We start from the raw sequence: 26,920 nt of genomic DNA, 5'->3' as shown, positions 1-26,920 counted from the left end.
TGCGAGTGCCAAGAGATTTTCGATCCGCTTAGTTGCCGCCTCCGGTTCGCACGGTGCAGTTGCTCGGTCCCAGAGACACGGATCCGAGTCTGAATCGGGATCTCCGGTTGTGCGTCAAAGAGCGCCGCCGAAAAGCTGAAAATTATTAAGATAATAAACGGGAGCGCTTTTTAAGTGGCTGCGAATGGTTCTGCTCGGGCATAAACTAGTTTTTTGTGTAAATAAACGAGGCGCTCGGCGAGCGTTTGAAGTTCTGGCCGGGATCCGGGTTCCCCGCGTGGAATGTGTGGCATTGGGGGATAGCGAAGAGCGTGCGCCCATTGTTGCGACGCCTGCAGGCTCATCCTCCTCATAAACCCGTGCCCCATATCGCTGCTCCATGAGCTTGTGGCCATTAGCTCAATCATCGGCATCGGAGCCGCGCCCTGGTGGTCCCTTATACTGCCATAATAGTTCCATTCTTTGTTGACACACAGGTGGGTACACTTGGAGAGAACACACGGAACATTATTCCTCTTGATGGGATGCAATTTAGATCCTTTTTTTATTATTTTCTTATTTTTTATCTATTTTTACTCATTATTAAGAAAAATGGATAGTTGCAGGCATGTTTTAAGGACGATTAATTCCAAAATCAATATACATATATTGGAAATTTAAATTGGGTTTAAAATGTATGCTAGAGTGAAATTAAAAGCTGAAAATAAAATAAACAAGATATATCTTATATATCTTCATTATATAAATGTTCCTTTTGTTTATACTTCACACCATTTATTTAACTTCATACTTATTCACATTGCTTTTTTTAAACTTTAATAGGTATCTTGCATTATTGACGCTTTTTTCACTGCCCTGCATAGCATAGTGGCAGTAATTCATGTGCAGCCATCCATCGCAGGCTTCATATTGTTGAAGCTCAGATGCAAATGTCGCTGCAGCATTTAAAGTTCACTTCGGGCCCAGACCTTTGACCTGACCCCGAATCACCTCGGGCTACGTGGGCTGCACCCTTTGCAGGGCTCCCACTTTGTCACATCATCGGAGGTCGAATCATCAATCACCGTGGCCATGGGTGGGTTTTCCACACCCCCTTCCCTCCTCCCCGCTCTGTTCTATTTTCCACTTGCAATTGTCTGTAAAGCGAATTTGTGTAATTGCCAATTGCCGCGGATTTACTCGATGGCAGAGACCAAATAATATTCAGCATACGCCGTGTGTGCCAAATTAATTGTAATACATTTCGCCGCATTGCCGCACACTCACCTACAAGCACACTGCTTGGCTGCTATATATAATATATATTCTATATATTATGTACACATACAGCTAGAGAGATTCGCATAACAATAAATCCAAACTGAACATTTGCGGCGCTTTGCACTTTGGAGCACCGAGTTCCCTGAGTTGTCTGTAAATTTGTGAATTCGCTATGGTTTGTGTGTTTTTGCACATTGTTTTTGGCATACATGTCGGCTGCAATTGCAACGAGTGCCTGTGTCTAGTGTTGGCCCACTCCTCGAGGGCCGGAAAGTAATTTAATTCTGAACGAGCTCCTCCCGCGACCGAGGAACTCGGGAGTATTCATTGAAAAAATCAGCGTAATAATGCCTAATGGGGATTTCTGATTGTGATAAATGGTTGTGTATATGCAGTGATTATTTGGCAACAGTTGTGAGTAGGAGCTAACTTAAAGGTTGCTAATACAGAGGAGTAAAATACAGTTTGGCTCGTATTAGAAAATATTCTTCAGAAATAGTTTGAGTTTATAAATACACAAAACAAAAGTTAAATAAAATCGTAATTTTAACTTATTTTCCAAAAATTTTGGCATCAAAGGAAAGATAGGTTCCGTTTAAAATATCCAAGACTGCTTTTAAACCATTCAGAACTGATTAAAAATTTAGACTGTTGTAAAATTCTACTTTTTAAAATTATAGTAACTACCAAAAGAATTTTTCAAACCCATTTTGATTATATATTGTTTGTGACAATGTCAGAAAAAAGTGGTATGAACAGAGAATTTCAAGGCTCCAAAGCAAATTTCTAACCATTTTCAAGAAATTATACAAAATGTAAGCGAAACGAATAGAATTCTTTTTTTACACTTACTATTCCTAATCTTGAAAATCATACAGATTTAATTATTAAAAATAATTATAATATATTTGTTCAACCCAAATGGTTTTTGTTGCTAGTTTTTATTATGTTTGTGCCTTAAAAGCAAATGAAATAGTTCGTAATAACTAAAGTAATCCAAAATGTAATTACAAAACTGTAACCAAGAGGCAATTAAATACTACTTATTAGGACAAAAAAGGCCAATCGAGTGCGACTTTTCGCACAACCCTCGTTGGAGTGACTTGAGCGGAACACATTACGTATACGTGATGGGCAAACACTTTTCCGATTTCGCCCTTTTCCGTGTACGCGTGGCCCTTTGCCCTTCGGTAGGCTGCAGTGCAGCAACGTTTTTTTACGGCTGTGCTGTTGCGACATGTTTTGCATGGCCGAAAAACAGAAACACGGGCCCCTGAACAAAAGTTCAAACTCTGTTGCAAACAATTTGCAATAAAATTGAATGCAAAAAGCAACGCAGGCAGGGGGGCAGCAGCAACGGTGGCCAAAACTCAATCATGTGGCCAGTGGAGTGGGCCACTAAGTGGCCCTGCTCCCTTTTTGCCCAACCTTTGTTCGGAGCTTTGAACCTTGGCGCCATTTCGCTGACCGGCGCAGCCAGGCGCATAAATTTTCCTTCGTCTTTACAGCCAGAGGAAGGAACAGGCGGCGGGAAAGCCGAAGGCTGCAGTTCAAAAGACTCGCTTGCCAAGAGTTCAGATCAAACTTTCGTCTTTTTCTGGCGCTTCCCGCCTCGTTCCAGTGCTCGCTCCTGAATTTTGCCATCTCGGCAGCAATGACCTACAAAAGCATTTAAAATTTACGACTCGGAGGCGATTCTGCCCGGAGATGAATGAAGACAAACTGCAGAAGTGGCCACGGAGGTGGCGATTCCTCGGACAATGTCAGTGATGCCGGCCGATTGTGAGGAAAAAGGGCTTTTTATGGACTTTAATAAAACAGAGGCATATCCGTAACATTATTTACATTTCCCCGAGAGTAGGTCTTCATGGCATTTCTTAAAATATATGTATACCAAAATTAGGTTACCATTTCGTAACATTTTTTATAAAAACCTGTGATCCTGATAGTTTACAAATTTGAAGGAGTAAGATTTGAAGCATTTAAACCGAAAGACATAAAGGGTCTTTTTGCAAGCCATTTTTTAAATATAATTAAGTGAGTACGAAGAGCTCTTTGAGCGGTTGAAAAGTTAAGTATCTTCAGGGCCATTAAACTGATTATATTCCCTAATAGAGTTAATGGCGGAGAAGGCAGCTTCGCTGCTCCCGGCGACCTGACAGCTCGTTGCGAGTTTTCCAAAGCGACTTGGCAAGCGTGGAAATTTGCGCCGCATGCGTCGAGCTGTTTAATTGCACTTGTGTGCAATTACATTTAAGCAACCGAAAGGAGGAGTGCACTTCGCTGACAATTATGTGCACACGCGTGCACAAATTAGCTGGGCCTGCGCCACGGGGCGTATGCGTAATCGGAGGTGGGGGCCATCGTACGTCAGACAACAAAAGGCTTGCCGAAAATCAGAGTGCGAGACCATGGTGCGGCACTATAAATACATCTCGGGCAGGAGGTCCCGGATTATTTATACGCGCACACACATTCCTTGGCTCTGACTGCACGGGTTTGGCGATTTGCAATTACTTTGCTATTCTGCCAATGGCTTCTGCTGCTCGCCGTCGCTGCGTCTGTGTCTGGCCACGCTGCTGCTCCACCCCCCGATTTTCCACCGCCCCATTTCCCACTTCTAGTTTTCCCATTCAATGGTCTATTGTCTGAGCACGCTTGGCATCGATTCAAGAGCGCGAAAGCGAATGCTTCTGCTCATTACTCATACGCAACGTGGCCCATCGCGGCAAGGCGAACTGGAAAAACTATGGAGCAAAGGAGCCAAAAATTACAAATTTAAACGAAGGCTTTGGCTCTGACTTGTAATTTATTTAATTGAATTGTTTTTGGTGTATATAAGTAATTCCCTATAATTAGTATTTCCATTTTCTTATGATCGATGAGTTTTTTAATCTTAACCGTAGTTATGACTAAAACTTATTCTGTTTAGTTACATCTTCTTTTTTTACATTTCTTACAAATAATGTTTGTTATGTTCTCTGAAAAGAAGACTGATTAAATTTGCGTAAACACATGGCGTCAGAGATTTATGCATAATTATCCCAGGCCTTCCTTATAATCCCCGAATAATCATTTAAATTATACATAAATAGCCAAGCTGAATGTGTTTGCAAGGGCGGCAACTGCAAAAGTTAATTATGCGCAAAGTGAAACCAAATGTTTTGGCTCAAAGACCATTGCGGCCGAATGTCGAAAGCAAATTGAATGTAAACCGAGAAAAATGAAATACGATGAGCGGTGTGGCCTCGAAGGGGGAGGCGAAGGGCCATCCGTTTAATGGCCAACTGTCCGCCGGCCCCACAGAGCTCCGAATAATGTATACAATATAGAGAAAATAGAGAATACATAAATCTACGGCTAGATGCTGTCTGGCTGATATAAAAAATATATCACAAAGGCATTTCAAGTGCTCTGACAAAGGCGCTAAAAGCCAATGGATAACAAGAGAAACATACACAAGCATATGAACATAAAAATAAATTAATCAATTTCACGCAGACAACAAAAGCAAAAAATATGCGTTTGCATTTTATCGCGAAACTTTTCGAAAAAGCCAATGAACCGATGTGTTTTCTTGGTTAATTTGGTGTTTGAATTTTAGACAAATTAAGCAAGTTAAAGTCTAATATAAATTTATAAGAGTTACAAATAATAATAAAATCTTTTTCATTTTTAAAGTCAAATAAGAAATAAGTAACGAGTATTTAGCAACACTTATAAATAAAAAACTTAAAATAGTGAAGAAAATGAAAAAGTTATATCTGCTTTATATTATATTATATCAAAAAGCTTAATAATAATGAAATAAAAACTTACGAGTAAATTATTGTTACAACTTTATTAAATTTCAAAAAAATTATTTTCATTTTGAAAAATCAATGCAGCAAGATAGAGAAAACTAAATAAAAATAAATGAACATAAATTGTAAATGTAAATAAACCCGGAAAGTTGCCAAATATTTCCTTCTTACTTTCCTTTATTCTATCTTTCTATCTCAACGCAGAACAAGCCCTCGCGTCCTTAGAGAATATTTCAGGGCGGAAACCAGCCAAAGAATTCATTTTGGCACTCAGCATATGCGTCGTGGTCAAGGCGAAGATTATTATTATTGAATATTTTATAATGCACCGCCCCGATACCCAGCACACGGATATAAAATGTGGAGGGTAAAATAAATGTGTGCGAAAACTCGAGCTGCAAAAGTTTATGGCATGAGCTGTTCCGATGGGGCGCCCAGCCTTAAAAAAATGTTTTCAAGTGCCAGCCGCATTTGGCCACTTCACTAGGCGGTGGGCGGTGGGCGTGGCAGGGGCAGTGGGCGGGCGGAATGCGGAGGGGGCGTGGCGGCGCACGGTACTTGAGAAGCGACGCTCGAATTTGTTGCCAACTTTCTGGGCATCGGAAGAATGGCGTCGCTGGCTGCGAGTTCGAGTGCCCCTGGCTCACTAATTTGCCACCGCGTTTGTCGCGCTCAAGATTTTACATATTTGCCGTTTCGCCGCCCATTTCTTCGATTTATATTATTCATTTTATGGGTCTAGGTGGCGAAAGATGGTTTACGGCAGTCGCGCCATATGGGTGGTTCACGTTCATCCAACCTACGGTTTTGTAATAATGTTTTGGATTTCAGGGGCAAAAGTGTAGGGAAACTTTAAGAAATCTATATTAATAAAACAGCTGAAAAATGCTGGTTTGATTTTAAAAATTAAAATTAGATGGTTAAGGATTTCTGTTATTTGCAGGAAGTAAAGTAAAATGGCTAAACTGTACCTACTTAACTTTAGATAATAGTTCCTTCGTTTTAAAGTCTAACATCATCAACATAATTTTCTATATTAATTAAGGAACTCTTCCGCGTAATATTTTCCTTGTCCTCAAGTAAAAGCATTTAATATGCCCAACGAACGTTTGCCATTCTGATCGCTCAGGTATCTATGTTTAGCATCTGTTCACGGCTAAGATCCCTCGTGATATTTTTCAATGAACACACGACAAACGGCTGCTGGCCCCGCCTTTTCCCTTTCCCCTGGCTGTGCGGGATATTTATGAACCGCATTCGCATAATTATGACTTATTTTCTTTTAATCTTTGCCGAACAACGCGGCGTATGCGCAACGCGGACTTTGACTGCGCCGAACATATGTGCCATTAATTTGCAAGTAATTAAAATGCCTACGAATTACTGCAATCCCAATACAAACAACAGCAAGTATCTTATGCTGAATGCAGCGAAATTCGCGTTTGGCTTGCCGTTCGTCTGCCAAAACCAAAAAATATACATCTTGCGTCATGCGCTGCACATTGTGTGGCACAGTCGGTGCCAAGTTTTCAAATATAAATAAAAGTTATATGCGAAAACGAAAATGTTTGCCTAGCCGACCGGCAGAAGGCGGCAGCAATTAATGCCGAATAAAATGTAATTATACTGCCCGTTTAAAAATAATCGATTTAATTAAATTTAAAATTGGATTCGTGGCTAATTGAAAAGCGGAATCGCAATGAAAATGGCGTCGAAGGCAGGCGTCTCTTCGGGGTTGACCAGCTACTTGATGCCCAACGTGCTCTCGAGCATTTGGCAGTAATTGTTAGCAATGAATTACATAATTAGCGCCATGCCCATTGGGATAAAAGAAGGGCGAAAAGATAAGACAACTCGCAAGTTTTCCCTAATTGGGAAGCTGGACTTCAGCAGGATGGTGTTCAATGTTGATTTAAATTTAGTAAATTTGAATATTTAAATATATATTAAAGAAATAAACTATTTTTAATTGTAGTTATTATAATATATGATAGGTAATATTTGATAGAATTTTAAAATTATACTTTTTGTTTGCCGAACTGATTTAAAAGGAGTAATCTAGAACTCATTATTTCCAATTTCATTTTTAGCTTTTCGCTTTCTCAATATGATAACATTTATTCTCAATTTGAAAATTGAAGATCACCTCTATTAATTTGATAAATTTGTCATTGGTTACCGTTTATCCTTGAAATAACTTCAACTTCAACTTTTCTCAATCTGAATTATTACCTAATTTAGTACATCCTTAAATTGAGAATAGAAATACTCGATTAGAGAACCTAATAAATTTTCTTGCTTCCTTTTGGAATTCCATCTAGAGTTTTTCGCTTTTTTTTTATTCTCAAGTTGGAAATTGAAGATCCCATTTCCTTAGTTTGAGAATTTTGTCATTAATTACCGTTTTATTTCCTTCAAATGAGTTCAACCTTTCTCAATATGAATTTTTAACCTACATTTTCTGTATCCTTTTATTTCCTTGAAATGAGTTTAACTCTTCTCTTTTTTCCCCCGAATTTACCTAAATTTAGGACCTATTTAAATTGAGAATAAAAAAACTCAAATTGATATAATTTGCTTGTTTATATTAACTATCCATTAAATCTCGTTCGTGATTTATGTACACTTTTTATGCAAAGTGCTGAATAAAATGAGAAATGTTTAAACTCTTTAAGTGACCCAATTTAGCCAGCGAAACGACTTCTTAAAGACCATAAAAGCGGAGATGTGCTGCGTGACTTGGCTGGCGAAATGGGTCCCGGGTCAGACTTTCAGCTGACTGAACTTTCACGCTGAGTGTTAATTACCCCAGAGCCGCCCCGCCACCCCAAAAACAAGGGGGCGTAGTGGGCGGGGGGCGGCAGTCGGAAGTGCATCGGCGAGGACGACAACGAAAACATTTCATGGCACATTATTTTTATTAATAATTATTTCACATGCAGACCAGACGGGACCGCTTGTACATCAATTTTACATGAGCAGTCAGCTTCCCTCGGATGTGGGGATGTGGGATTCGGTATTCGGTATACGGAATATGGGGTGTGATGTGCGGTGAGGGCATGGGCATGGGAAGTGGGGCTTCTACGGGCTGGGTTCGTCCATGTTCCGGACACTGACAGCGGCCGACGACGTTGACGCAAATCGAAAATGCCAACTGTGCGCTCGGTATCATTATTTCATTTCGCCCCTTGTGTTTTATCTTGGCTGGCAGGTCCCATAACTCGGTGGCACATAGTATGGTTTTCGGGTTTCGCCCGGGGGTTCTTCGGCCATGTTTTAATAAGCCTTCAGGTGCAGCTGCAAATGAGCCATGAATTATTTGCACTGCACATAGATGATTGTAATTGCGGGTTTCTTCGTCGCTTTTAAAAATAAACGCAAATTCTTGGCATTAAAGAAAAGTTGGGAAATATGGTTTATGTAAGCGAACGAAGAAAAGTTCCTAGGGTGAAAATCTTTGCTCTTTCCCCCACGAGTTTTGAGTTTTGACAACGCTAATTCGACCCTTATCAATAATGATCCAATTTGGCCGCGGCTGCCTGGAGAATATCCGAAAAACCGCTAATGACGAATATAAATCATGGCATTGGTATGCAGAGTTTCTGGGAAAAGAACCCAAGCTCCTGCCAGGAATTAGAGCTTATCCTGGCTTTGGGGTAGGACCGCCGGCCCACATTCTCCTCCCTTTCGTGTGCTTTTTTATTTTGCCCGTACAATTCTAACCCGATTCTGTGTGTCTTTTGATTTCGACGACCTTATCGATAGCAGTTCGTCCTCTTATTTGGGTTGACATGTTTCGTTTTTATTTTTTCTGCCGGCAGAGAAGGAAAATGAAAATGCGAAAATAAGAGAAGCTGGGAGGGGTTCCTTCTTCATACGAACACATAGAAAAATCTTTTTAAGCCAATTTGAAAAATTTTTAGTTTCAATAAAATGTAGACATATGTTAATTATGTTAATAGTCTTGTTTCTAAAAACATGAATGGTTTTTTAACGTATTTTTTAATATTTTAAATTGAAAGGTATTGTAAAGATTATTCTTAGAAAGCATATTTTCCATAATGTGCATCTGCACAGCTTTTTCGTACACAAATGTAATGGTATCATCATAAATAGAGAAATAATAAACATTTATCTAAATATTTCTTAAAATATTCATTGTTGTCTGTTTTAAATCACTATCTTAAAATATGCATTGTTGTCTGTTTAAACTCACTATTCCCGATTTTTGAAGTGAATAACTTTGATAATACTTATATTATTTTTAAAGATTGTCAAAATACAAAATGTTGTATAAATATTCGAAGATTTTTCTTTGAGTCTAAGCAATTTTCCTAAGTGCAGATAACAGTTTTCCCGCAGTGTTCGAAGTTTTTTTTTTTTGCTTTTTTCCGGTTTCGTTTGGCCGAACATTTCTTTTTGTTCCTTCGTTTGTGTTTGTAGTAAAAAGTAACAAATATGTGGCATCCATTTTTTGCCCGCCTTGTGTTTTGTTTTCAGACGCGTTGAATAAAAAGAAAATAAATAAAAATAAGACGCACACAGAGACAAAGACTTACCAAGCCAAAACACACTCATTGATACGAATGCGATGTGTATTAATATAAATAAAGCGAAAAGTAAGAGAAGCAACAACAACAACAACGAGAGCGAAAATTGCGAGCGACCAAAAAACTTGGGCGCCCCCCACGCCCAGCCCCGCAGGATTTTCCGCCCACTCCCCCGCGTTTTCCTCACCCCCTCGATTTTCACTTAGCACGCCTGGTTGTCTGGTCTGCCGGCGTCGACGTCGCGTCGCTGCCCTCGCGTTTTATTGTTTTCCGTTTTCCACGCTCATCGCTCGACGCTTTCCCGACGCCCACAAGCGTGTTCACCTTCTTTTTTATGAATGAACGCGATTTTCTAGCCAGCGGCAAGAACAACAACAAGCCAAACATTTGGACGCGTGAAATGTGCAAATGGAAAATCATTTAAAGGCAACAAAAGCCAAGTAACGCATAAGAACTTGGCCAGAAAAAAGAGATATCAACACGTCAGAGGGCGCCCACGCAATCTTGGCACTCCCACCGCCTCTTTTACTTTTCCATTTTCCCAATTTCGCCAGCTTTTCTCACTGCCATTAACAGATAGCTCAAATTGGTAACAAGAGCTGCACTCGCACAGACTGGGCTGCAATTAGCTGATGTGCAGATTTGGTAAATGAATACCTGGATAACTCTTTGAATGTGTTCCTGAACGTTAACACACTTTTAAATATCTTGCTTTCCCTAGTTCGTTTAAGTGTGGTTTAAAAAAGATGTATTATTAAAAAACTTTTAAGTATTTCTAGCTGATATGAATAGCTTACTTTTTTATTTATAATTAAATAACATTTTAAATAAACTTCCAAGTCAATTGCCAAAGTTTCTTTGCCTTTGTTTTGCCATTTTAATCCCTTTAAACAATTTGCATAACTATAATTGCTTTGGCAGCCACATTGAAGTTTTTAGTAAGGGATTATTAATAAAATTATTCTATTTTATATATTATTGCCTTGTTTGCACTATGAAACATTTAAAAAATAGTTCAATTAATAAGTGAGTCATATATTTTATCTGAGTTTAAGCTGAAACGCAATTTCCTGTTGTTTTCAAAACTCTGATTTAGTAACTAACCTATCCATGAATTCATTTTTAAAGAAAATAAATAATATTAACATTTTTAACAAATTAATCATTTTTATTATTGTCTTAAAGTTTAAAGTATATATATATTGTTTTTTTTTCAAGTACTTTAATTGTATTTCCAGTCTTATAATTATGCTTTAATAATTTGGCAAAATACAAGTAAAACCTGGTCGCAACCGCGATTGCGGCTTAAATAGTTTTCCAAGCCTTTGTAATAGCCTGGAACCGCCATAGCCGCTTCGGCCCCTTTAAACTCATAACCCCTGGCTGCCTCTGTCTTGTTGTCTTATTTCGTTTATAGTGCGTTACATTGCTGTCTTAATTTTTAGTGATAAGCCAGCAGAACCGCCCACTTCTAGTCCTACCACCAAGCACCCACCACCCACCACCCACCAGCCACCAGCCACCCACAGGGGCAACATGTTCGATGGGATTCGACATGCGAGCCAACACGCTCGACTGTGCAACTCGCACACTCGCTCTTTCGGATTTCAACTTGCTTCAGTTTGTCGTCGTCGCTCATACGCAACGTTGGCCGGGCGGAAAACTCAATTTCCACCGACTTCGGTTATTAATTGCTGCTTTGGACGCGTGTGTTGCGGTTAAATATCTCTGCGTGGTTTGAAAATTGTTTGGAAAAAAATCATCAAAGGAAAAAGCACAAATGCCAAGCATTTCACGAAGCAAAAGTTACACTTAAAATGATTAAACATGTGTTAAACGCCAAGTATTAAATACATTTATCAAGAGAAAACATATCCCGAGCCCTTGGAAGTTTGCATCGACTTAATTGCCCCGCCAACAACATTTTTGACTGGTAAATGATTTTTGAAATCTCTTTTGTAAACATTTTGAATGCAAATGTACATTTCAGAAGTTTTGTGGTTCATTGGGTTTTATACGTTTTATGGGCTGCAAGCTGATTTGTTTTGAACGCTTTTCGTACCCGGAAAACTCGAAAATCAATCTGCCTGGCAACCACACGAGTGTAGTTCGATTTTTGAATATTTCCAATGATAAGCTGGATCTTATCTTAAACGCACAAAGGCCACGCTGATATCAATCGGACGCCAAACATAGTATTACTTATCTAGCTCCCGTTGACTCTTGACTAAGCCGCACAGAAGGTCGTTGTGGTAAAAGTAAATATTATTTCTCTGCACAATGTTCAGCTGCCGGAAATGGAAACTAGCCCGCTTTTGTTTAGCTGACTGTTAGCCAAAGTCCTCGGAAAGGTCAACGCAGACTTTGCAACTCTAGGGTTAATACTCGCCAAAGGTTGCATCCCAAAGTTCGCTTCGTCAAAGTTTGCCAGTCAAATGAATTTTGAGAGAGATCTCGGGGGCTATCGAAAGCAGAAAGGCGGAAAAAGTAATATTGAAATACTTTAAACTCTACGCAGGGCTCAGAACACGCTGTGTGATAGTTTTACTATGGGTTTTCTTTAAATTAAAAATCATTAATTGCTTCAAAACACAATATAAAGTACACCAAAAAAGGCCTTCTTTTATTTTTGTTAGCCCTGGTATAACATACAAATTGTATCTGCCATCCATTTCGTTATCCCAATAAAACCTTTCACCGCTCATAAATAACTAATTCGTTGCCAGTTCTCGGAGAATATCTTAAACGGGGTTCAGAGTTCAATTGAGCTTAGTCCAATGCCGATTGCAATTCCCTTTCGCCCTGCCAATTCCCAATTCTATTTGTCAATCGCTTTCAATTACATTTAATTTACGCCCAGTGATTCGCAGGCATTTCCCATTTGGTCAAGTTTTCCCCCGCAACTCCGTGGCTTTTCCATCCTGCGCCCCTCCTGGGCTTTTCTTGGTTTATTTACTCCTTGAACTTGAGCTTGGCCACCGCCTAACCTTTGTAGTTCCCATTTTATGGCCTAATTAAAGTCAAACGTCGCATTAAAATTTCCCTTTGCCATAAAAACGCAGCGAGGATGCGACATCGTTTTATTTGTTTCGTTTAAAGTTTGGCAGTGGCATGAAAAAATGTCTGCTGCTGATGAGGCGAGCCACTTGAAGGAGATTTATGGCCCCGATTTATTGATGAGCTGAATAAGACGTCTGGCAAATGAGCCGTGATTGAGAGCTGAATTGGCTGATGGCATTGTGTGCTCCTAGGATGCTAATCAATTGGCCGGGCCCAGAGGCACGTGTTCGACCGACTTGTCCTTGCATCGGGGCACTTTTCCCGCCTCCTCCCCCGCCCAGCCATCTGCGAGTGGCACTAATGTCACGCTGATGAGTATTAATTGAGTACCGCTTACACACACCGGCGCACTCAGTCGGCGGTGTGGTTTCCAGTACCCAGCACCCTGTATCCAGTATCCCTAGCTGCGGCCCATAAATCTAACGCACACCCGATGCCCTGCATCATTCCCTGTCCATAGATTGGGACTGCGGCACATGGCAGAGCCGCCGCCGTCGCCAAAAACACTCTCATTTATTCGCAGACGGCACACGGTCACATGTCGACAAGTTGCGCCTTTTGCCTCAGTGCACTGAGCGAAAAATGTAGGTCCGCAGTTGAGGTTACTATGGAGAATATGACATTTAAATGACATTTAATGCATGGGTAGCACGAGCATTTTAAGGATATTATCATAGCAAAACTTCTCTGAAAAATTTCAAATAAAAAGATTCATGTTTAGAGTAATTAAATATAAAAAAATGTTTTTCAATTATTTTCTTTTTAAGTTTACATATAAATATATAATTTTAATAGCAATTGTGTTTTAATAAAAAATAATATAAAAATAAATATTAATATTAAATAAAATAAATAATACCTAATATCAATATAATAAATAATTAAAAAATTAATATAACTACATTGATTTGCCTTTTTTTCTTTGTTGAACTATCACTGCCCTGAGTGGTTTTTAAAAATCATAATCAGCTTTTACAAATCTTTTTGCCATTTTAATTAAACATTATACCCCTGACTTGTTTGTTTTTTATATAATCAGTTAGTGAATCATTCAAGTGAGCAATTGAAAAGGGGTTTATCATGCCAACTAGCCATTTATATTTGACCACATTTTCATAACTTTGTTGATTAAGGAGATTATATATGTATATTTTACACATGGCTATAGGCAAAATTGCATTGTTTTGGTGGAAGCGAAATTATTTATGATAATAAACAAACAGTACACAACGAGCTACGTGTTAGTTGTTATCTATTGCGTTTGATAACACCGAGTACCCGTCGCGTTTTGGATCTCTGTTTGTTGCATTATATCTAAAAACATAAATAGTGTATCTTTACGAAATATTCGCAGACAGATATTCGATTAGTTTTTGGAAATAATCGTGGAGTCTAAATCAATTATGATAACAATAAAGGTGCAAAACGTGTCTAATAACCATTGATAACATTCGGGGTTGTTGAAAGCAAGATATTTTGTGTTGCCTGTTTTTCAAGGTTTTTCTTTTTGGGTACCCAAATGAAGTACTTCATGCGTCCTTACTTGAAAATCCAATATTATACAACAAAAAAAGAACTTCAAAATTAATATATCCCTTAAAATATTGTTCTAAACTTGCATTTCTGGGCAATAAACTTGCTTACAACTAATGATAATATCAATATTTATATAACTATTAAATAATTATTATTTTTTAAATATTAAATAGTACAGCTCTTAAATAATAATTATTTATTTATAATTTATTTCTTAATATTGTTTATAATAACTACTGATTTTCAAAGCTAAAAAAAATTTAAAGTTCAACTCCAGATAAGAGCTTCGAATTCTCAATTGTGATGTAATATTGATTTGCAATGCTAAAATAAAAATTTAAAGTTAAATTCAAGATAAGAGCTTGCTAGTCATAATTGTGATATAATTTCTACTACTAATTATTTGCGTATATTTTATCTTTTATTGATTATATCTTTGGTTCTGATTTAACTGGGACTAATAGGTACTGATATACAATCCTATAGACATTTTTCCCAGACTTTCTCTGTGTATTTTCTTGGCTTGGTGCCTGAGGCATATGGTTTCGTGACTTGGGCTGACCATGCTTCGCTTCTGAGCCGGGGGCGGAGGGCGGGCATGGGCGCTGGCCATTGTCCTGGCGGTCCTGCCTGCCTGGTCCTTTGTGTTGCGGTCCCTTCTGAGTGCCACATCCCACATGTGGGGCCTTGCATTTTCCTCTCGGCTTTTGCCACCCCCAGTTTCCCCACTGGAGGCAAACAATTAGTGCGGCTTGTTGTTGTTCTTCTGTTATCGTTGCGTGTGTGAGCTACTGTGTTTAAACAGTTGGCGTCAAAATTATAATTAAAACGTGCATCAAAGTCGCAGGCGGCAGCACAGCATGTCACAATTTGTTATTGTTGCAGCCGCCGGGCTTTTAGAAATTTTGTGATTTATCGGCAAAGTCGGAAAAGTCCCTCCTACCTTTCCTCTCCCCTCTCCCCACGCCCACTTGCCGGCGCGTCCTTGTAGCTTAATTGAATTTTTATTGCCAAGTTTGCATAATGTGAGCCTGGCTGCGTGAGGGCTCTGACGACCGGAGGATCTGGTGTACGTAATCCCGGGGAATTACGCACACGCCGCGTCAGCACGAAAATTTTCACTCGAATGCAGTGACCCATTAAGCTGTGATAAGCAACAGCCACAACAGCAACTGCAGTGGCGACCACGGAAAAGTGGAAAAATGTTGGCCAAGAGGGAGCGAAACGGCGGCAGGACATGTAATAATCAACTAACGAACTAACCAACTATTTTCGCTGCAGTTGGCCGTGATTTCGCGATAAGCCCGCCACTCTGCGGCTACCCTTTCCGGGGAAATGGGTATACTTCGAAGGAAAAGGGTCTGCAATAGTATTTCAAAATTTTAACAAATTGTTCGAGGAACTGCAACTGTTAAAAGCGGACGAACTTCTTTCTTGGAGCTCTTTTAAGGAGTTTTGTTCAGCTTATTTTATTCTGATGAATCATTAGTTTAAATTAATAAATTTGATTATTTAAGCTTGTGAACCGTAATAAATTTCAAGTGCTCCAAAGCTAGTGTTTTTTTGTTAATATATATTTTGAACATGATAAAAACACGTCTCTATTGATATCCTTTTTTTTCGTTCTAAGTGAAAATATAATCTTTTATGCCGCACCATTCGATTTTATGCATATTTTTCACTTCTCGATTGAGTGTGGAGCAGCCACTCGTGTTTGCATACTCAAGAGAGCGCCTTCAACATATCTGATGATAATCGCAGAATAAATAAATTCCGTGTGCCCCCCGAGAGGCTGAGATAAAAGTGAATTGAGTAGCGTGAAGACTTCGATCCAGGGCAAACATTAGCTTTTGCAGCGACTACCGCTTATGCAGCAGTCTGTCAGTCCGTCAGTTCGTCCCTCAGTTAGTCAACCCATCAGTCAGCTAAGTTCATTTCAGCTGCCCCTCAGGGCACTGGCAAAAAAAATATAAAAACGAACCAAAAAAAAAGTTGCATGCGTCATGCTGATTTTTCATTCATTGCAGCCCAGGGCATTGTGTTTTCCCGCTGCCTTTGCCCCTTGACTTGTGACATGGACACGCGATTCAGGGGGGATCGCCTGGACACCCGACTTTCATGTGTCAAAGTTCATTAGAAAACATCCTGCGCGCATATATGCATTTCCATATATTTCATTTTGTTTTCCACAACAAAAACAGCGGGCCAGAATATAAATTGAATTGGAATTGTGCAATGAAAGGGCTTAGCAGCAAACCTCAATGGGCAAAGATTTCTGTATTGTGATTTGATTTATGAAAAAGGCACTTACTTTTGTTTTCCAGCCACACACACGTATGCATATATATTTTCCAATTGAGAGATTTATGGCAGCGAGGCCAATGTTGGTTGTTTGTCTGCTGGAATACGTAATAGCTGCATAGATGGATGGCTATTTGAACTATTACAGATGCCAAAGATGATTGCTTTAACCAGGATTAGGTTTCACTTTTGCGTAAAATTTAATTTTAAAGCTAGGGCTTCAAAAATGTCACTTCTAAAGTCCATCATTATACTTCTAAGCTTGAGTGCTTTTGGTTATATTAATAAATAGAATACTTTTGGTTAAGGCCCAAAAAGGGTGCCAGATGACTAAGTCACAATCGCTAAAAGCAGTAATTTCGTAACGGTTTTAATTCAATTTATGGAGAACGAATAAAAATCCAATGGGGGTTATAATTCAAGGCGCCTATCAAGATCAAAACAGTCGATTACCTACAAATTATCGCTGACAGCTGAAGTGATTTTCTATAAATAAACGAATTTCCTAATGTATTATTACCAGCGGTAAATGTATTACATTGTCAGCCTGGAAGTGAGAAACTCTGCCAGATACGACGATTCAAGCGAGACAACTGTCATCCGAAATGAAGATAAGCCCCGGCAGTCAATCATTTGTCAATAAAACGGAGCACCGGCGGGCTTGCTTAGCAAACATATTTTCAGTTAAAGTAACAGTTTATGCCACTCCAGTGGTCAATTGGGGATCTGAATGTGACCCTTCATGGCATCCCCCACTTTGACTGATGTTTACTTTGGCCAATTCCCCGTAATCCACTCCCCGGCTGAGGAACTGGTTTTGTGGAGGCCGTGCGTGCGGCCAGTGGAGCGTGCGTGCCTTTCCAGCTGAGTGATGAAAGCATTTAGACAGGCTCCGGGCCTGGCTCCCCCGCCAACACACATTCCCACCCGGCAGACACATTCCCGGTCCTCCTGGTCCTCCTGCTCCCCCAACACAGCTTTATTCGGCAAAGGACCAAGGACCAAGGACCACTTATGTGGCACACGGGGGAAGTCCCCGCTCCGACATTGGCATCCTTTGGCCCCTCAACTGCGACAGTAGAGTACTTAAACAGGGACTTTGCTTGAAGTAGCCGAATTACTGATACCCTTTAGAGTGTGTCCCCCTGTAACGTATTCAGTATGTAATAATACACAAGCTAACAAGCTAAACCTACAAAATTACGCTTTAAGCTAAGTTAATTAAGATCTTATGAGAATTTTACAAATTAACTATCACGTTCAGTTTTCTTGGAAAACACAGGTTCTCCATTTCCAAGAATTGTTAACTAATTAAAATGAGCAATTCGACTGTGTAAATACTTGCTTTTCTCACAGCGAATTCAACAAAATTAAATACATTCTGATTTTCGATGGAGTTTATACTTGTTTACCCAACCTTAGTTACATGAGATGGTTGCTTTAAGGACATTCCAAAATGTGTCATTTCTTTAAACCCGCAAATGTAGTATATCCTCTTTGGCACCAAGCAAGTATTATATTAGTATATTTACCGTTGACCCATTCAGGGGAAAGCAACATTTCCAGCAACCTAAACATTCACTCCACCCCCAGGACACCCACTAGCAAGTATATATGCAGAACTTTAACCAGAATGCCAGCGCCAGTTGAGCATCACACTCTCGCCAGGCTGCCGGCGAATGATGCACCTGAGGCAAGATACCTGCCGGGTGCTCCTCCCACATATTCCCACCTCCCTGCCACGCCCCCTCGGCCGACTATTTATAGAGCGGGCAGAGTGTCCTGGCCATGTAGCGTGTGCCACGTCCATGTCCCTTCATCCCCGTCGGTGTTGTCTCGCCAGCTGGTTTTTGGCCAAGTGGCTCAGACTGATATTATTTTGCTGATTATTATTACTTTATTACTACTTCTTACTACTACTCGCTACTACTCACTACTACTTCTAAATACTACCACATACTACTAGGTACTATTATTTTCTAATACTTACTACTACCCACTACTGCTAGTAGTTACTGTTACTTTCTACTTCTAGTAGGTACTACTACTTATTACTTCTAGTAGTTACTAAATCTCGCCTCTTCTAGTAGTTACTACTACTTACTACTACCCACTACTACTCACTACTTCTTACTACTTCTAGTAGTTACTACTACATACTATCACTTACTTCTAATTACTACTACTTACTATTTCTTACTCCTTTTGTTAAATTAGTAAGTGAAATTTATTTTTCAGAACCTTTTATATAAACCTTTTATAGTTATATTTCTAATTATACCTTGCAAATCCTTTATGCGCAAAATTACAAAATTTCGATTTACCGGCTGACTTTAAATTTTTGGTTTTTAGTTTTAATAATGAAAATTTTCGGGAATATTTAGAAAGTGTAATTTATGTTTTATCACTTTCTATTTGTAAAGTTGATTTAATAAAACATCTTATTGTTATTTCATAAGTAAAAAAAAATAATTTCTATTTAACTTATGTTTTTTTAATTCTTATTGTGTCTTTATCTATGTGTATATTTCGAATTTAATTTGAATATTATTTACAACTTAATTAAATTTAAATTTAGCTAGAACAAATTTATTTTCATAATTTTCATCTTGAAAATCCGCCAGCACAGGTTCTAGTCCTGCCGCGGCGAGGGCCCAGACATTTGACTGAGTTGCCAGTTGAAGCGAGAGTTGTCTCCATGACAATATACGTATGCCATACATCCATATGTGCTCATGGTACACCGTACATGCAGATGTAGCCGCACACACGTACACACAGTACACGGTCTATTTGTACTCGTGTGTTGGCCAACTTATGTGTGCCATGTTTGTGTGCATGTTTATGGCGCAAACTATTTGCCTGTTTATTTATTGATGCGTCTATTTATTTTTGTTTGCGAATGAAACAAGACGCGAGCGGTATTAAATTTTCCAGTTTGGGGCTTTTGCTAAATATGATTTGCTGCCTTTCTGAGTTAAATAGTGTTCCCTAATTGTTTGAAGGGAGGCGCTGTCTATGTGTATCTCGTTTTTGGGGGTAGGACGGCCAAAGTGGATTAACTACAAGTTCAGTTTACTTTCCCCTTGGCTTTTTTCTGGATTTGTTATGTTAATGTCAGCTGCTAACGATGTGCTGTGTCCTTGGTCCTCTTAAAGGTTGTCCTCCTTTGCTGGGGGCCTGCTGTCCAGGCGTGGGTTTGCTGTTTTTAAATTGTGGCGCCTGCCAAAAATGTCGGTCGTTGGCTGTGATGATTAAGAGTTTTGGCTATGACGCTGTAGAATATTTTCATCTAAGGCTCAGACTCCGAAGACAAAGCGACATCGGCATGACCTCCGCAGCATACCCCCCAGCGGGGTCAATTTCTTGAGTGGATAATATAATTTTTGCAAGATCCCTGGCTGGTTGCTTCCTCCGCTGGGAAAGTCGAACTCTACAACGTTCCTTTTGGCCATTTGGCAACTTGGCGACATTCAGTTATTTCTATAAAATGCTTTACATATTTGCGCTTTTTGCATGTGCACACAAGAAAATTGTGTTGTCGTATGGTGAAGAGAAGGGGCTGCAGAAGACAGCATACGGTCTTGGCATAATATGTAAATTTTCCAGCTGTACGTGGCTTAAATTGCTATCACAATTTCCGAATAACTTGCAAAATGCCAAAACCAAAGACCAAAAAGGTTGGCAAGGCAGTTCCAGATGTTTAGAATACTCGTATTATTATGGGATGCATGTTGAGCATTTTCAAGACTGAAATTTCGGACACAAACTAATAAAGCAAAACGATAAGGCCAATTGGAAAGATAAGAATTATATATATATTGGGTCAGATTAAATATTTCTGCGTCTGCTTGCTAGTTTCTGTTGACCAGCTTTCCTAGAATCCTTTTCTATGGAGCTAATATCTTAGAGTACCCACCTACAGTTGGCTAAATAAATGATTCTGTTGTGTATGTCCTAGTGTGGAAAACCACTTTAGCTCTCTGGGTTTCCGGTAAATCGAATCAATATACTGCTTGTACAGGAGTTTCCCCCAAATCAGAGTCTCTGTAGAGTGCTGGCAACATTCTGTCAACTCACTCAACTCGGTTAGCCCGTCATTATTGTCCGGCGTAATCACATTATTTGTGCAGTGCAGTGCTGCAGATCGGAGAATTCCCCTTGAACTTTTCGTGAATGTCACGAGCTGGCTCTGCGGTTCGCTCACCTCGCCAGGCAGTCCCCCCGATTTCCCAATTCCCCAATCCTTGTGGTGCCACCACCTCCCGCCGAACACCGAACACTGAGCACTGAACTCTGGGCAGTGTTCCTCCGCCCCCAGTGGCAAATATTATTTTAGTCGAGCCCCTGAAAGCGGGAAATGCGAGTGAGTGACAGGCAATAAAAATGGGAGGCGACACTCGGCCCGGCCACTTCCGGCCGAGCCGGAAATGTTTCTGGACACCCCGAGGGGCTGGTGGCGGGACGGACCGAAGGCCGGAGCCGTGTGCTATGCAAATAATTTAATTAATATTTTATACGGACACCCGTCGGCCGGCGAGGCGGAAGAAAATTGGATTTTTATTTACATTTTTGCACTTACTTGAACCCGCCCGAGGATTCTGAATGGGAATGGGCATTGAATGGGGGAAGAAGTGCACAATAAAGCCAGATGCGAGCGTAAATTAAATCCCTACACATATATATATATAGACCGATGCGTTGGCATTGGCCTGCAGTCGAAATTGGGAGAACATCGAAAAAATAGCTCAGGCGAAATCAACTTACGCCTGTAAACAGTAAACAAATCGGTCGGCCAAATTCGAATATATATCGGCAGAGATAGCTCAGACAGTTAGTTGCTCGTAAATCGGTGGGGATTATGTGCGCTAATAAAAGTTTAAGACGCTCGAGAAAAATGTACTCGTCCATGTAGAGCAGGAGAACGAGGAAGCGTTTGAAAGTTTTCGGAGATTACGCATACGCCCTGTGCGCCAAAGGTAATTACTGCGTACGGAGCGGAATTATGAGGATGATTAATGGCGGGGCTAAGCCGAGTGGAAAACAGCTCTCATTTATGATTTGTACTAATAGCTGCATGGGCCAGACGGCATTTGGCATATATCCACGAGATTTTCGGGACAAAAATGGTTTATTTTTAAAAAGGGGTATGTCTGTGCTTTAAAGGTTAAAATGTATTAATAAATGAGCATTTTAAAAGATAAATCTGAATTAGAATGACTTCCTAAGTGAATTAGTTCAATTCCGGGCTTGCTTAATTATGAAATATAAAAAGTCTGTTATTCTCCTATGCTTAAGCAATCTTGAAGATATGAAATGGAATCGGAACCTTTCCCAAATACCGTTCTTATCTTAGCAGAATATTAAAACCCCGCTGATGCCTGCTGTCATTCATAATTAAATTTGACTGTGCTATCTCCTAACTCTTTTTCACAGTTGGCTCTTTGTCGAGCGTTTGTTTGTCTGTACACCCAGAAGTCATGTGTCTGTTGACACTTTTGGCCCCAAGGTCAGAGACGAAATAATAATCATAAAAATACGCGCACAAGAACATAAAAAGAAAAGCCGAGCAAATTTTCGGTGACAGTAGAGTGCAATAAATAATAAATTAGAGGAGTTAATGCGAGCAATGAGCGCGGCGAGCGAAGGGTATTCATCACACGGATGTGGGGTATATACTATATAGCATGTCCTATAAAGAATCGCGTGATCCGCCAAAGTTGTGAAAATTTGGGGGGAAAAGCAAGGAAAAGGGGCAGCGCTTCGCAACTTTCTGCCACATTGCGTTGCCAACACGCACGACACTCGTTCCGCTTACTTCTGAGTTTTTCCGAGTTTTCCATCACCTCGTCTCCCCCCATTTTCCCCGGCCAAGTGGCAAGTGAAAAACCTTTTCTTCTCTCATTGTTCTGGCAACTTTTTTGCCAGTTTCTCAAGTGATTGAATTGAATTGGATGGGATACATTTGCCAGGGTAAAAACTTTAAATTTACAATGATTGAAGCAACCGCCGACGTCGATATTGTACTTGCAAATGAACTACGGCAAAGTGCTTTTCCCTTTCTCCAGGAAGGCAAGCTAATCGCTGGGCGAGCCATGTCTCAAGTTTTCCCGGCAGGTTAAGGCGGGATTTTCCAGGGCATTATGTAAACATTGTAGGTTTTTATTGTCGGACTTTAAAGTTCCCCCGAAGTTTTAGCGGAAAACTTTGGCCATAGGCAAGGCTGCGGGCTTACGGACACGCTTCCCCAAGGAAGCTGCTCAATATTCATGTTCCTCTCGTTCGGCAAATGCAAATCAACATGTCTTGAGCCCGGCAAAGTTTTATTGGGCCAGAAATCAGGTTTCCGGCGAAGGGGTTCTTAGTAGTTCGGGGGAACTTCTTCAAAGTTGTTAATGTTTGATAAGGACTGTTGGAGAACACTGGGTGAAATGGCAGTGAAATGCTAATTTCAGTTGTAATTCAAGCTCCAGTTGGGCATGTTCATTTCTGCCTTAATAATTTTATTTACTAATCAGAATTTATTAAAACACTTCATTAAAATATATAATAATTAGTTTATGGCCTAACCCATTTTGCTATTTTAATTGCAAAAATGTCAAAGCACTATCTAAATGGGTTTTAATCGCAGAGATACGTTTAAGCCACACTGCACAGCGAGTTTGATTAAAATTGTAATATTTATGCAGAATATCTGTCCGCCTGTATCAAAATGTCAAGCTGTCAATGCTTTCAAGCTGAAGCAATTATTAACGCATTTGTGGTGGCACCACATATAGGGGAAACCAAAATCCTCTGAAACTTGCCACCACAAACAGTGGGTCTTATGAATGCGGCTTGACATGGCTAATAATAATTAGCCATTATAATCGGATGCATAGGCAAACATACAATCTGTCATATTAATGTTCGCCCAAGCTAAGAGCGTGGGCAAACCATCCATATAGACAAAATGTGTTTATTTACGCAAAGCTGGATTTTAACCCCAAACTCTTTCCGCAAAATCAATGCCATTCCCCAGCAAATCCGAAAGACAAACACATAAATTCTGTGGAATTTCCATTGCTCAGCCAGTCATTACGGGGTCCAGAAATTCCGGAGCAGGTGTCATTGGTCAGCCGAGAGCCACCCACAGCCAAATGGCCGGGCGTGTGGGGAAAAACAGACCTTTAATCGGAACTGAACGCCCTCTCTTATCACAGACAGGCTCCATATGCCAGTGGGCAGTGGGAAATGCGTTGGCCTTTTTGCTGGAAAACCTCCCATCTGCCCTTGTCTGCGCTTTCGCGTCAGCATAATTAACATTTTTTACGGGCTGTAAAATTTCTTAAATTTGATGAATTTATTCGTAAACGTCCAGTCAGAAACTCAAAATATACAGAGTGAAAATGTGCAGCGATCAAAACAAAAAAGGCCAAGGCGGGCGATACGTAAATTAACTGGGTACTCTTCAAGTTTCTATTCCCCTTTCTATTTTCGTTGCGGCTGGCTAATTTTAACACTTATGCTTGATTTATGACCTGTAATTTTATTATATACACGAAAGATAAAGAAACACATCTCTCAGAAATATTCTTTACCTAAACAAAAGTTTAGGAGAATTGCTTTTGTAAGGATTTACAATTTTGTGCTGGTATATTTGCAAATGGAAAAATTCTTTTTAAATTTAAATATGAATTTTGCTACTTTTTCAAAGCAAATAAGAGTAAATTTTCCATGGTGCATATGTAGATTTACCAAAATAAATTATACAGTAATAACACTTCGACACGTTGGTTCTTTTCCCAAAATGTGTTGGCCAATAAATATGTACGTAGCTACAAATGTGTCTGCACATATTCATAGACTTCTTGTCGACAGAAGTGTAGCCAAAGATTTTCCTTGGATTTTTCAGCTAGGTATAATTTGTTTTATTTTTATGGTCGGATAATTTGCATTTTTAATGCCATTAAAAATTCATAATTGGAAAATAATGGGCCTGAAAGTGGGCGGCGAGAAGGAGGGCGGAGAATCGAAGAATGATGGGGGAGAACTCTTCGGAAACTTTGACTAATTTCGTAACTCTGTTCTGTCTCTCCCCTCTTCTATGTCCCCGGCTGGCGCAGGGTGGAAAATGGAAAACTGAGGAGTGAAAGCGAGAGTGAAACAAAGTGGGCCCGAAGTAAGATGTCAGCAGCGTTGGTGCAAAAGGCGACGGAAACTCAACTCGACCAGTCACCGGAAGTGGGCGTGGCACAGCTGGCCACCATATCGCTGCTTCTGCAATACGACATCGACAACACACTGAATGCGCTCAAGGAGCAAAAGAAGATGACGCTGGACGCTCGATTGGGCGGCGAACAGTCCGCCGTGAGCAACAACAACCAGGACAAGGACGTCAACCGGAATATGCCGCAACAGACCGAGCTGGAGGTGGGCTTGGATCTGGGTCTCAAGAGCAATGAGACCGCCTTCATGCCGCCCACTCCGCCGGCCACGCCCAACCTGCAGAGCACCGCCCAGAAGCGCTGGAAGATCCTGGCCAAGGTGCTGCGCAAGGACTCCGAGGAGACGGTGTCCTCCTCCAGCGACGAGTTCGCCGAGGAGCAAACGGCCTCCGTGCGGCGCTTCAAGAGCTTCGATCTGCTCCGCCAGGACAGCTTCGAGGATCACGTGAGCCTCAAGTGCTTGGGCAAGACGGAGAACTGGTACAAGTACCGCATGCAGCTGGAGAACGAGTCGGAGTACTCGGTGAACATCCACCATATGGAGCGCCAGCTGACCGCCAGCGATCTGATGGGCTTCAACAACACCGGCAACATATGCGTCTGGCCCTCGGAGGAGGCGCTGACCGCCCTGGTCCTCTCCGAGGTGGCCTCCTACAGGGGCAAGTGGATCCTGGAGCTGGGCGGGGGATTCACCTCCCTCGCCGGCCTCATGCTGGCCAAGTATGCCACTCCCTATGCCGTCCACCTGACCGATGGCAATGAGATATCGGTGGAGAACGTGAGGAAGACCGTGTGTCTCAACGAGCTGAGCTGCTACACCAAGTGCTCGGTTCTGAAGTGGCAGGAGAAGTGCGCCCGCTCCCAGGCGGAGCAGGCCAAGTTCGACTTCATCCTTTGCGCCGACTGCCTGTTCTTCGACGAGGCTCGATCCGCCCTGGTGGACACCATCTGGTATTATCTGGCCCCCGAGGGTTCGGCCTTGATAATGGCCCCCCGGCGCGGTCGCACCTTGAGTGTTTTCCAGGAGGAATGCGTGGCCAGGGGCTTTCGCGTGGAGTTGGCCAGCCGCTACAACGAGACCATCTGGCAGCGGCATCTCCAGCTGAAGGCCGACTCGGAGCTCTACGACGAGGACCTCCATTACCCCCTGCTCCTGCGGCTGTGCAAGAGCCACAGCTAGGAGAAAACCGAGGGGGGAAGGACATTTGGGGAGCCACTTGGCTGCAGTAGGTGCAATTAAACTTAGTCAATGTTTTAGTTGATAGCAAGCAAATTCCAGTTTACACCTTAAACAAAAAGAGGCCAACCGGCGGGCGAACGAACTAAATTCCCCTGCAGGTCTCGACGAACAAAAAGAAATTCCTCCCACACTGAAGAAAAAATGTAGCAAGTCAAAGTCGTTAGACTGGTGCTAGAAAATAACGTGAAGTGTTTGGCAACATTCTATTGGGTTATAAATTAATTCGGCTTACTAGAGAAAAATCACCTTAAAGGAAAATTATATTGTGTCGAAGAGTTTAAAGTGATCTTTGGTTCTTTCCAATGTTTCTTAGAATGAAGAAAATATTCCTCATGTTTACAAAATGTAAAAATTTTTATTAAATTCGATTGTTTAATACCCAATTGAAATACCCAGGGAAACCCGAACAACTCTCTAATTTGATTCAAAGTCCGCTTGGGACTTTCACAGCCATATCTATAATACTCAAGGTAAATTTTAATGAAAAGGATACATATTCGCGGCTTGAAAGCACCAGTCTAGTGATCACTTTAGCACGTAGTTCACTGTTAAGTTGTGTAACAAAAAATTCCTTTGGTATGTAAATTTGATTTGCGTTGATTCCACAAGTTTTGTAACTATTTTTTTTACAAATACTCCTCGTTATGTATATGTAGTTACCTTTATGTATGTTACACACCCACACCCACATCCACGCCCCACCCACACACATACACACACAAGTATTATTTAAATATAACGTATACGCTGAATAGCATACTTTTGGGCTGCTTTCGTAGAAGCGCAGCGAACACCCTCAGTTGAAAGGCGGAAAATGGATGGATTCCGAGAAACCATACACAAAGCAGCAGCGCTCGACCAATTAATTAATAGTTGACTAAACTTAGTGTACTGTAATTACCTAGAGCATGTGTTAATGGTTATATGATGACGATGAGATAAATACAGTATCGAAAAGCCACA

The 26,920-nt window shown here is 40.7% G+C and overlaps 1 protein-coding gene across 2 annotated transcripts; it reads left to right on the top strand.

Annotated features, from left to right (window-relative positions):
* The first annotated feature begins 63 nt into the window (after nt 1-63).
* On the top strand, nt 64-26,920 carry LOC108033926 (calmodulin-lysine N-methyltransferase). Of its 2 annotated transcripts, none has more exons than XM_017108600.3 (2): nt 64-476; nt 24,616-26,920. In XM_017108600.3, exon 2 carries the CDS (start codon nt 24,677-24,679, stop codon nt 25,895-25,897), a length of 1,221 nt encoding a protein of 406 aa, XP_016964089.1. In that variant the 5' UTR covers nt 64-476; nt 24,616-24,676; the 3' UTR covers nt 25,898-26,920. The 2 variants fall into 2 exon arrangements, with proteins under 2 accessions (XP_016964089.1, XP_016964088.1); XM_017108599.2 differs by lacking the exon at nt 64-476 and adding an exon at nt 11,244-11,546.

This window comes from Drosophila biarmipes, chromosome 2L (assembly GCF_025231255.1).
Source record: "Drosophila biarmipes strain raj3 chromosome 2L, RU_DBia_V1.1, whole genome shotgun sequence".
NCBI lineage: Eukaryota > Metazoa > Arthropoda > Insecta > Diptera > Drosophilidae > Drosophila > Drosophila biarmipes.
Note: the sequence above shows the minus strand (reverse complement) of the source record. Positions and strands in the feature narration are given on the sequence as shown.